At 41.7% G+C, this 13,280-nt stretch overlaps 1 protein-coding gene across 1 annotated transcript; it reads right to left on the bottom strand.

Annotated features, from left to right (window-relative positions):
• Positions 1 to 1,877: 1,877 nt before the first annotated feature.
• Positions 1,878 to 5,627, bottom strand: spag6 (sperm associated antigen 6). The gene is made up of 11 exons (XM_090189629.1): positions 5,429 to 5,627; positions 5,200 to 5,295; positions 4,874 to 5,040; positions 4,374 to 4,557; positions 4,094 to 4,299; positions 3,754 to 3,927; positions 3,448 to 3,600; positions 2,988 to 3,179; positions 2,691 to 2,807; positions 2,220 to 2,365; positions 1,878 to 2,064 (listed from the first exon to the last, which is right to left on the bottom strand). The coding sequence occupies exons 1-11, from the start codon at positions 5,451 to 5,453 to the stop codon at positions 2,001 to 2,003; spliced, it is 1,524 nt and encodes a 507-aa protein (XP_090045755.1). The 5' UTR covers positions 5,454 to 5,627; the 3' UTR covers positions 1,878 to 2,000.
• Between the last annotated feature and the right edge of the window lie 7,653 nt (positions 5,628 to 13,280).

Genomic DNA, 13,280 nt, shown 5'->3' with positions numbered 1-13,280 from the left:
CATTAAATCCTTCTTTGTTTATCTCAAAATTAAGATGACTGGAAATTAATAGATTACCCAATAAAATAAATAAATTACTCACACACCCTATCGAATGTTGCAAGAAATGTATAAACAAATTGTCCTTCCATATGGATGAATGTTCCAACCCCCCTTGAAAATCACGAAAACATGTTTTTGTATTTTAAATGAAAGTTAGATTTCTAAATTAGCAGACAACCTAGGTCTGAATTAGCAGACCGCCTTTCAGTCTAAAAAATAAAATGAATTATGAGAGCATTGTAGCGTCAGAAGATTTGTAGAATAACGTAGTTTATATGATTTATTCAGAGTGTGAATGCCTTGGTCATTTTTGCTTAACTTTTTTCTCTCCCGTTTATGGGCTTTACAAATGCAACCATTATGCTAAGGAAAATGGCTCTATTTATCCTAACAATTAGCCGGTATAAGAAGTCTATTATTAATTAATTAAACGATTTAGTGAGACAAAAAAAGCAATAACACATTTAAATGTACATTTCGACAGACTTTATTAATTCTGAATTGTGCTCCAGAGAACTCGCAATTGAGTCTTCTCCTCTCTCTAGTCTGAGAGGCTGCAGTGAACCTTGGATTCTAAACCATTGATTCGATGGGCCATTTCAATTCAATCCAAACTGACACCTTACCCAACCCAACAGCAGCTCTTTTCATTATATTCTATACCCAAGTTTGTTTGTTTTTTATACAAAATATTCTGGTGGTCCTGTAATAAGGCTCCTCACCCATACACGTCAATAGCAGACTCGTTTTTTTTATTTATCTTTATTTAACTAAGAAAGTCAGTTAAGAACAAATTCTTATTTTCAATGACGGCCGAGGAACAGTGGGTTGTTCAGGGGCAGAAGGACATATTTTTACCTTGTCACCTCGGGGGATTCGATCTCGCGACCTTCCACTTACTAGTCTAACGCTCTAACCACTAGGTTACCTGCCTCCCCAAATCATTCTGCACATCATATCGGCCAGTAGTGGTTAGAAAGACTCGCACATACACCAAGCATATTTTTACGGTCAGTGCAATCTTGATTTAACCCATGTCACGGACAGTAAACAAACAAACAGGGTGTCGCCATGTGCTGCACAAAACTGTTTGAAAAATGAAATGTGAGACGGGAGGAGAATGCGGCCGCCAGGGAGCAGCAGAGTGCTGCTTACAACTTCTATGGGTCTGTGCGGTAGCCTACAACAACCGCAGAGGCAGATTGTCAACAACATTCTGTCTGTATGATTGAAAATGTGCCCGAATATTTCTTATTAATCTAAATTAATTTGTTGACATTCAACTGAGTACTAGTTTATAAGCTGAGGTCCAACAAAGGAATCGTTAGGAAGACATTATATTAATGAAGACGATCCATGTACAGGTCATACATAGTTCGTTCTAGGAAACATTATTTTATGGAGGAAATACTGAATATGGAAATAACAATGCAGAGTTCGTATCTAAAACTGAGTACATCTTTATTTTCACTGTCCTGTTTTAATTAAAAATATTTATGGTGTTAGGCTTGTTATGTTTCATTTACTATAATGTTTATTTTATTTTTTGAAAGACCTGCATGCTGGATGAAAAGCAATAATGCACACAACATTACATTTCCAGTGGAAATAATCATATATCCTTTAAATATAAAATAAACCTATGAATATTAGCTGCATATACAATGGTTCAATACTAATAAGTGACTTGTTTAGGCATACAGAGTACACTGTTGAGCAGGTTAATGATGCAATTCCTCTTAACAAATGCTAACACAGACCTACACAGCTATGACAATGCATATACAGTCCATGTGATAATGTACTGGCCATTGAGACAAAGACAGACAACATAATCACTGCAATAATAAGAGATTGTTTTATATAGGTCTGCTGTCCTCATATTCATGGTCGGGGGTGAAATCGTCAGTAATAGAGGTATGTGAGCCCGTAACCCCCAGTAAGCTGGGCTAAGACCCTCAAACAGGCTGGTACTTCTCTACCCGCGCCAGCAGAGTCTCTGAGTAGCCAGGGGAGTAGTACCTACAGCAAGAGAACAGAGAACACATTTAGGGTTCACTTGGGGCTGAGGAAATGCCTGGTAGTAGAAACATGCTAGATGAATATGATGTTTTTGTGTGAGATTGTGTGTGTGTGTGTGTGTGTGTGTGTGTGTGTGTGTGTGTGTGTGTGTGTACCTGACTATCTCCTCAGGGTAACAGTTGTTGATAGAGTTGATGTACTCCTGCAGGGCAGATCCAGGATCAGCCTTAATTTCCTGAACCTTCTTCAGGCCTCCGCTGGTTACAAACAGACGACGAGCCTTGCTGTCATGGGGCAGCACCTGGAGAGGGGGAGAGAAGGTGAGAGGGGAGGATACAAGGAATACAATGCACTGGATTATGAAACCCTGGGCTGTCTGAACCAAACTTTCATGGCTGGTTTCCCAGACAGAGATTAAATCAAGTCTTGCACTTATAAACTACTGATGAAAATGATGTTTCTCAAACATGTTTTAAAAAATGTCCTCAACTTATATGTATTAAAACATTCTGATTTCCAAGTTGAAAAGAGTATTAGGCTGTGTAGGGCCCTTGCAGAATATTTTCTGTGATACCTAGTAGTCTGAACAGGCCTATGTAAATAAGTGTTGAGAAATGCGCCCCCACCTTGCTGAACTGGCAGACAACATGTTTCAGGATGTTGCTGGGAGCTTCGTAGAGCAGGGGCTCCAGAGCAGGCAGATAGGTGCACTTCTGTAGGATGCTCTTCAGAGCCTTCTTAGCCTGGGGGACAGAAGGGGGGAGGGGAGATGTCAGGATTCAGGATAATAGAGAATATGTTATGGTCTTACTTTCTGCAGCTCTTATGACCCTCAGAATTGTTCAGTAAGATCTTCAGTAGCATCCCTGCCTACTACACAGGTTTTGTGTAACCTGTGACAACATTGACCTATGACACCTTACCTTGACCTGCAGGTCCTCTGAGCTGTCCGTGTCCATGTAGAGGGCCAGCAGCTTGGGCAGGACGTTAGCTGTGGACACGGCCCTAGCATGTTCCGGGGTGTGGCGGCCGATCTGGCCAAACGCCCACGCTGTGGCCGCCTTGATGTGCTCCTCTGGCTCCTCAGACAGACAGATGGCCAGCTGGGGCACCCCCTACTGGGCCGGAGGAGCAACAACAACCAGGGAGGACAGGAGTCGTTGAGAGGTTATGAAGGAGAGGGAAGGAGGGAGGAGGAGAGCGGTTAGGAAGGGGAGGGAAGAGAGAGGTTATGAAGGAGAGGCAGGGAGCAAGAGAAAACACCTCGTAGACAGTGCACACACAAACACACACACCTTGGAGACATGCACAGTGCACACACACCTTAGAAACATGCACAGTGCACACACACACCTTGGAGACATGCACAGTGCACACACACACCTTAGACACGATGACGGCCATGGCAAGGTTTTCAGAGTGAGCGGCCACATATCCAAGCATCATGATCCCAGGTAACCGCACGTTACCACGGCTATCACCCAGGTAGTCAATCACCGCCGCCACACCACCCGCATTCACGATCATCAGAGACAGCTATACACACACACACATTCAGGCGAGGGTAGGGATACAGGTGAGAATATGTTTTGGTACCTCTAGTGTGTGGTGTTTGGTGTAGATGAATGTGTGCTTTGAAGTGTGGTGTGTGTATCATCTGTGTACCTGATGTTTGGTGTGTGTGTGTACCTCAGGTGTGTGTTTGGTGATCTCTCTCATCAGTGTGGTAACATTCTTCCTGACGTACTCATCTGGGTCTCGGAGGCAGGCCAGGACAGCAGGGAAGATCTCTGCCTCCACCACCATCTCAGCCAGGTCCACCGAGTGCTTACTGATCTGACTCAGGGCAGAGAACACCTGCCTCTGAATGGAGGGGGGGACATGGGGAGGGAGAGGAATTGAAGAAGAGGAGAGGGAAAAAAGAAAGAGAGTGGGATGCAGGGTTTTAGAGACGACTGTAATATCTAACCTAATCTTGTTTATGTCTTTCCACATGACATACATTTAATCTGCAAACCTGCCCGCTCACCTTCAGTTTGGCATCAGGGTTGAGGATCATCTGGGCCAGGTGTGCGATGGCGCCGGTGTCGACCACAGTCTGAGCTAGCTCAGGGGAGTGCTTGGCGATGTCGCTAAGGGCCGAGGCAGCGATGCGTTTCAGGGCAACCTCTGGTTCCTGGATACACAGCACCAGCAGAGGAACGGCCCCCGCATCCACTACCGCCTGAGACAGGTCTACATACAGAAAGGGGAGGGGTGTTACTGTGTGTGTGTGCGTGTGTGTGTATGCGTGTGTACTATATCCTTACGTGCATTGTGGCGTGCAATGTATCCCAGAGCCCAAGCAGCAGCCTCCTTGACCCCAGGGTCAAACTCTTCCAGAGAGATGACCAGAGCGTCCAGCGCTCCACAGTCCACCACGGCCTGGGCCAGAGCAGGGCTGTGCTTGGCCACCGCACGCAGGACAAACGCTGCTGCCTTCTTATAGAACCTCTACACACACACACACGCACACAAACACACCGATGGGAGAATAAAATATTTAATGCACATTTAGCAGATGCTCTTTAGCAAGAGTATACATCCAGAGCAGTGGCCAAGCACCCAGATCCCTGTGAGAAGGTAGATACCAGATAGAGAGCGAGGCCCTGCTGTGGCGTGAAAGGTACTTTAGGCTCTGCAGTCGCCCCCTTCCCAGGGGAGAATGCCAACACACTCTCAGTGTCAGGGACAACATTCAGCATGGTGAATGAGGGAGGGTATGTAGGTGTACACAAACACATACACACATACACAGACAGAGACATACGTTCTGCTCGGTCAGGGAGTAGACGAGCTGTGGGAGGATGTCTCCCTTGACGACAGCCTCTGCCAGGTCGTCATTGTAGTTGGCCAGTCGTCCTAGAGCCAGAGCAGTTGTCTGCTGGATGGTAGGAACCACGTCTAGCAGTAAAGGCCTCAGCAGGGACATCACACCTAGAGGGACAGGTACAGTAGGGAAGGACTTGTGTCTTGTTATAACAGATAACTTTAGCTATAGAAATGTGATCAGAAGCACATCAATGAAAGTCACCTGAAAGAGGATATTGGTTTAGAGAGAAATGGGTACTGTAGGCGACCCAAGTCCCAACTTACCAGCATTTTGTAAAGTTTCAATGTTTTGTGGTCTTGTGGCAAGCTCAGCAATAGTCTGCACAAACTGTGTCCTTGATTTCTGATACTGCTCAAACACTAAAAAATAGATCCATTAATATGTCAACAACTGAGTCATCATGTTCTTCAAGTTTTGCCTGGCACTGCTTGGAGTTCAATCAAAACAGTCTTGAAAACAGTCGTGAAAACATGCAACTTCGAATGATCTTACCTTGTAAAACCTGTCGTTGACTCATGATTACAATTAGATATTTTTTTTTTTAAAGAACTCCACTTTTCTAATAAATGTCTAATAAATATGTGAGTTTTCCATGAAAAGCAGCAGTAAACAGTGCAGTGCAGCATCTAACTCCCGCAGCCTCAAGTTTGGGTTCGCATGTTACTGTTGCCGTAGCAACAAACCGGAAGCAAAAGCTGGTTGCGTCACTGAGCTGTAACGAGGTACACGTCTCTTAGCCCTCACAATGGGAGTCGTTGTCCACAAAGCGTCACGGAGGGCTGTCTAGCTCCCGCCTTTCCTTTCTTTGGATGAGTGAATACATCTCATTATTGTAAATCTTGTTTTGAATATTCTATTATATTTGTTGACGTCAACCGCCTGTATTCAATGGAGAGAGAGAGAGATGCTATGCTACAAGTCTAGACATGAATATGCATACTCTAATGGCTGCTTTTCAAACTCATTAAAAGACACCCTCCTCCACTTACCTTATGCCCTTGGGGGAATCCCCGCGGCCATCTTTGTCGTGGGTCGAAATGATTAGCCAAGCAAGGGAAGTTGACAAAGTAAGCCCTTCAGCCCTCGTTTTTGGTCAAATTTGTGAGTGTACAATTATGTTCCAGTGAAGGGAAATATTTAATGTTACAGCATACAATGACATTCTAGATGATTCTATGCTTCCAACTTTGTGGCAACAGTTTGGGGAAGGACCTTTCCTGTTACAGCATGACAATATCCCCGTGCCCAAAGCAAGGTCCATACAGAAATGGTTTGTCGAGATCGGTGTGGAAGAACTTGACTGGCCTGCACAAAGCCCCGATCTCAACTCCATCGAACATCTTTGGGATGAATTGGAACGCAGACTGCGAACCAGGCCTAATCACCCAACATCAGTTCCCAACATCACTAATGCTCTTATGGCTGAATGGAAGCAAGTCCCTGTAGCAACGTTCCAAAATCTAGTTTAAAGCCTTCACAGAAGAGTGGAGGCTGTTATAGCAGCAAAGGGGGGACCAACTCCATATTAATGCCCATGATTTTGGAATGAGATGTTCCACAAGCAGGTGTCCACATACTTTTGGTCATGTAGTGTATATGTACAGTACCAGTCAAAAGTTTGGGCACACTTATTCATTCAAGGGTTTTTCTTTATTTGTACTATTTTCTACTTTGAGGAAAAATAATGAAGACATCAAAACTATGAAATAACATATGGAATCATGTAGTAACCAGATAATTGTTAAGCAAATCAAAATATATTTGAGATTCTTCAAAGTAGCCACCCTTTGCCTTGATGACAGCTTTGCACACTCTTGGCACATCATTACAACATCATTATTATTACATCATTACAAATTGTATATAGACATTTGAAATGTTTTTACTATTTTGGAACTTTTTTGAGTTCAATGTTTACTGTTCATTTTTTATTGTTTATTTCACTTTTGTTTATAATCTATTGCATTTGCTTTGGCAATGCAAACATATGTTTTCCATTCCAATAAAGCCCTTAAATTGAAATTGAATTGAGTGAGAGAGATTATTTTTTTTAACCAAAGAGATGTCTGAAATCCATCAGATAAACAGTTTTTTATGAAGCTAGCAATGCAAATAATTAATCTCAGTGATTGACAGTATACAGGACCTGTATGTTGTCAATCACCGAGATTAATTATTTTCAGGTAGCCTATTATTGCATGTTGACTAATCAATCGCAGTGACATAACTGCAAATCTAATTCTCAGGTAAATTTGGTGAATTGGCTTGGTAGCGGCATTGACTTTGTTGGTTGGATAGGAGGCTGCTGCTTGGGCTCTGGGATACATTGCACGCCACAATGCACGTAAGGATATAGTACACGCGCATACACACACGCACACACACACAGTAACACCCCTCCCCTTTCTGTATGTAGACCTGTCTCGGGCGGTAGTGGATGCGGGGCCGTTCCTCTGCTGGTGCTGTGTATCCAGGAACCAGAGGTGGCAAGCAAAAAGTTACCCATGTTACGCTTTTGAGAAAACTGATCCAACCACATGGTAGCTAGCTGTCATTGGTTCAAATCAGGCTAAATTTACTAATATGAACGTGGAATTGTAAACTATATATAGGCTAAACCCACCATATCTTAATTTATGAATGAGGTCCCAGGCGGAGGGTTCTCGGTTGAACGTGGACGCGCATCGGACAGTCCTTGCACTTTGAAGTATAGCATGCCGACCGAGAGAAAACGACGTGAAAAGTGTGCCCCTTCTGCTTCTGCTTTCCATTGTCTCACTCCCGCAAACATATATTGCCCAAGTAAGAGAGAATCAGTATGATTTTTTTCTATGGTGAAATAATCAATTTAGTGGTTGATGACATTTAGTGGTTGATGGCTCGCACCTTCACGCACATAAAAAAAGCAAATTATAGAATAACAACATTGTTACTTTGAAGCTTCAAATGGTTAGCCTACACTGAAACGTTGAAGGGAGAGAGAATCTACACAACAGTTTGCAACAAGTTTGCAACAATGTAGCCACCATGGGGATATCATGTGGTGCAACTCCATTGAACCAATAGGCCTATATGCTTTATATATACGCACTAATATATATATAATTTAAAAAATATATATGCTTAGTCTATATGGTGACCAAAAAATGCTATGCCATTAACTACATCAAACATTAGGCTATAGGCCTAGCTACGGTTGATTGTAAGTACTTTTATTCCGAAATTAAGCTTTATGCTAAGGAAAATAAAGTAATGTAAAATGGTAATTGTTTAGATATATTTTGTATCTTCAAAAGTCTGACATGAATGACTAGGTTTGATTCCCTCTACTCAAGCCTGCTTTAGGGCATCGGAGGAGCTGAGAACAGCGTGACAAATGAGAGTGCTGAGGGGGGAGAGTGAAGACTAGACTAGCTTTCAGGAGATGGTTGTAGCATAGACAGTACGTTATGAAGACAGGCTAAAACTGCTTCTCCAATCGAAAAACGTGTAGGCGATGTCATAGCGACTTTGGCTAGCAATGCTCATGTGTAGAACAAGTCACCGGGTCTAACGGTCGTCTGGCGCCCTGAAATGCGCGTGTGCGGGCCGTCAAATCAAAGGCACTTGATATAAAGTTGTTTTTGACGAAAATGTAAACGTTTCAGTTTGTCACTTTCACGAGGTTGGAGTAGTAACTTGTTCAACTACTTAAGACACTGTCTCGAATCTAGCTTGATCCTTTAGACTTTGAGAAAATTAACAACTAAGGAATAATGCTTAACTTCTGTCATTGACTTAAAAAAAAAAAGAATTAAAACCCGGCCTGGTCTGTTTGGTCTGTTTCGCAGGCGTTCCCGGAAGTCTTGCGATGTTGCGCCTCTTGGTTTAGAAACTCTGTGGTAGTAGGCTGGGCCTATATGCAGCGCACCGGAGTTGGATATGACCTGGACGAGCCAGCCTCTGTTGAAGACCATTGTCCAGCCCAAGAACTACATGTAGCCCGCCTGCTTTTGTTTTTTTAATCTGTATAATGAAATGCGTTATATAAAATGCATATATGATTTGCATTATTATTATTAATCATAAGGGCAATGGGTTGTTCAATGAAATGAGTTCCTCTTGCATCCCTAAGATATTTAAACTACAAGTTGTACACACATATTGCATTTTAAAAACCTGTTATATTATATAAAGTGCCCTTTAATATAGACCACATTAAATATTCAATAAATACGATTTTAATATGAATAAACTTGCTAAAGTGCCAAAGTTCAGCATTTTGACATGTCTATCTAAGCATCCTCAGACTTCTAGGAAGATTTTAACCCCCTTAACCCCATAATTTCTCCAAGTTTTCACCATCATTGTAAACCCTAGTTATTTTGTTACTTCTGAAGATGATTATTTATTTAATGTGATTAGTGAATCATAAAAACAAGCCTCATTTTAAGGTCAACCCTGTTACACAAATTGAACTCTTGTTTTTTTATGGTGAAACTATTCCTTAAAAATTTTTTTTTTTTTTTTTTAAGAAACATTGAACATCTAGTAGTCAAATCATAGTGTTATAGCAGGTGAGCTGGTTCTAATCTTTTTGGCAATATTTTGGTGATTTGTGGTCGAAAAATTAGAGGGTCGAGCATAGCAAGTCAACCCTGTTACCCATAGATAGACAGGCTAGAAATGTTTTAACAATGTAATTTTGGGGGTGAAAGCTTGCCCCTCCCTGGTGCACACAACAAGTTTATATTCCCCCTGTAACAAGGGGATTTATGGATGGTTTAAGATTAAGTTGTCAACCCTGTTATTGTCAACAGTTACCTTATTTGTCACTAAATAGGCACTTACTATAGTCATTTTTTTATTTAGCCTCTTGAGATGGGAAAAAACGTTTTTTATTATGTTGAACATAATAACAGCTCTTCATGACAGAATGTAAAAATTTGGTGAAATAAAACGTTTTTTTTCATTCAAGTTACACAACGCACCTAACTGGTGGACCACCCAAATACTAACCGACATTGACAGTGTGCATAACCTACGTTCTTTCAGACCTGTCAGACCAATATGCACAGCTCCAAAGTTTCTCTCATATGAAAAAGATTAATGAAACCAAAGTTCTACCATGTCGGCTACAAGGCTACAAGAGAAATCATACATTTGAAACGTTTTAATGAATATTGTATTTTGTCAGGATTAAAAACATTTATTATTTAATAAAAATAAAAAAGTAAAAAAGCTAAGTCGTTTCATGGCGAGATATTTTAGCAGAATGTTAAAATAAACAATATCAGGCTAATGCACGGGCCTAATTTCTGTCAATTTGGGAAATAATCTGTCGAAATTTAGCATGATTCAAATTAATTTACATATATTTTCAGTAAATCTAATTCGTGATCAGATAAGGAATGAGTGGGGATAGAGGTTCTAACGAAACAGCCATGCAATAAATTAAATAATAAAAAATAAAAATAAACTTTGAAAATGACCTTTGAATGTCATGAAAATAGTGATCTCAAACATCTGCATTAGTGCAGTCTCAATACTTAAGGGGTTGTTGTCGATTTACTGAGAAACTTATACAGCCAATATGGTGTATAGCGTACACAACTACAAACCAGCAGGCCATTGCAAATACAATTTTCTTGGGATCTTGTGGTCGAGCACTCAAAACCGTCAATTGAATCTTCACAGACACCGTTTTAAAATTGTGCAGTGCCTATAAATATACATAATAACAAAGAAAACATGTTTATAAGTCATTATAATCAATATCAAAATTGCCCTTTCCATTGTTGCACTGATAAGACATACACCTATTTATATGGAATTTTCATATATTGATGGTAATTACATGTAACTAACACCTAGCTTTTTTTGAAAAATTCCTTGTACAGTAATTATTTGACACATTAATTATTTCACATGACTGGGAATATAGATATGCATATGTTGGTCCCTAAGAAAAAAGTAGGGGCGTGACCACCATCTGGTGTGACCACCATTTGCCTCATGCAGCGCGACGCATCTCCTTCAAAGAGAGTTAATCAGGCTGTTGATTGTGGCCTGTGGAATTGTTACGTCTCTCGTCGGAAGGCATGGACCAAAGCGCAGCGTGGTAAGTGTTCATGATATTTTATTTCTCAAAAAACACTCGAACAAAATAACAAAGAGAAAAATCGAACAGTACTGTAAGGCAAATAAACTATATAGAAAACAACTACCCGCAAAACACAGATGGGAAAAAGGCTACCCAAGTATGATTCCCAATCAGAGACAACGATAGACAGCTACCTCTGATTGAGAACCACACTCGGCCAAAAACAAAGAAATAGAAAACATAGAAATAAAGAAACTAGAATGCCCACCCTAGTCACAGGAATGTTGTCCCACTCCTCTGCAAAGGCTGTGCAAAGTTGCTTGTTGCACGTTGATCCAGAGCATCCCAAACACACTCAATGGGTGACATGTCTGGTGAGTATGCAGGCCATGAAAGAACTGGGACATTTTCAGTTTTCAGGAATTGTCTACAGATCCTTGCAACATCGGGCCATGCATTATCATGCTGAAACATGAGGTGATGGTGGGGGGTGAATGGCACAACAATGGGCCTCAGGATCTCTTCAGGGCATATCTCTGTTCACAACGTTGACATAAGTAAACCGCTCTCCCACACAACGCCATACACACTGTCTGCCATCTGGCCGGTACAGTTGAAACCGGTTTTTCATCCGTGAAAAGCACACTTCTCCATCGTGCCAGTGGCTATCCAAGGTGAGCATTTGCCCACTGAAGTCGGTTATGACGCTGAACTGCAGTCAGGCCAAGACCCTGGTGAGGACGACGAGCATGCAGATGAGCTTCCCTGAGACGGTTTCTGACAGTTTGTGCAGAAATTCTTCAGTCGTGCAAACCCACAGTTGTATCAGCTGTCTGGGTGGCTGTCCTCAGACGACCTGACCCGCAGGTGAAGAAGTCTGATGTGGAGGTCCTGGGCTGACGTGGTCACACCTGGTCTGCTGTTGCAAGCCCAGTTGGACATACTTCAAAATTCTCTAAAACGAATTTGGAGAAGGCTTATTGTAGAGAAATTAACATTACAATTTCTGGCAACAGCTCTGGTGGGTATTCCTGGAGTCAGCATGCCAATTTCACGCTCCCTCAAAACTTGAGACATCTGTGGGATTGTGTTGTGTGACAAAACTGCACATTTTAGAGTGGCCTTATATTGTCCCCAGCACAAGGGGTACCTGTGTAATGATCATGCTGTTTAATCCGCTTCTTGATATGCCACAGCTGTCAGGTGGATGACGTCTCTTGGCAAAGCAGAAATACTTACTAACAGAGATTTAAACAAATTTGTGCACAAAATTTGAGAGAAATAAGCTTTTTGTGTGTATGGAACATTTCTGAGATCTTTTATTTCAGCTCTGAAACAAGGACCAACACTTTACATGTTGTGTTTATGTTTTTGTTCAGTGTAATAACAAAATGATCTAACAAAGATGTGTCAAAATGATTGGCACCCTTGTTTTCAATACTTTGTGCACCCTCCCCTTGCGAGGATAAAGGCACCTTTTCAGGGATCTTACACCAATCCATATATAATCTTACCAGATCCTTGATATCCTTCGGTCTGCGCTTATGGCCTGCTCTCTTCAATTCAAACCACAGGTTTTCAATGGGATTCAAGTCCGAAGACTGAGATGGCCATTGCAAAATGTTGATTTTGTGGTCAATTAACCATTTCTTTGTGGATTTTGATGTATGCTTGGAGTTTCAGCCTCCAGGCAGAGGCAACCAAGTTTTGGCTAAAATGTTCTGGTACTTTGTACATTTCATTATGTAGTTTACCTTAACAAGGGCCCCAGGACCAGTGGAATAAAAATAGCCCTGTGACGTCAAAGATCCACCACCATATTTTACAGTAGATATGAGGTTATTTTCTGCATATGCATCCTTCTTTCGAGGCCAAACCAACAAGTTGTGTGCTTGGCCAAATAGCTCTATTTTCATGTCATCTGACCATAGCACCTGGTTCCAGTCCAAGTGCCAATGCTGTTTATCAAACTCCAGGCATTTACATTAGTCGTTTGCTCTCAATAAAGCTGTTTTATGGTAACCCTTTCACATAGCCTATTGGCATGTAGGTGGTGTCTAATTGTAGATTTGGAGACTTAGTGAGCCCAAGATGCGACCAAGTTCTGTAATTCATCTGTGGTTTTTGGACTTTTCTTTGCCTCCTGAACCATCTTCCATACTGTGCATGGGGACAAATACACATGCCCTCTACCAGGCAAGTTTACCACTGTTCCAGTGGTTTTAAACTTCTTCATTGTTGCCCTAATAGTGGAAAGTGGTA

Source organism: Oncorhynchus mykiss, chromosome 11 (genome assembly GCF_057628025.1).
Source record: "Oncorhynchus mykiss isolate SJ-2025 chromosome 11, ASM5762802v1, whole genome shotgun sequence".
NCBI lineage: Eukaryota > Metazoa > Chordata > Actinopteri > Salmoniformes > Salmonidae > Oncorhynchus > Oncorhynchus mykiss.
This window is presented reverse-complemented; position numbering and strand designations above follow the sequence as displayed.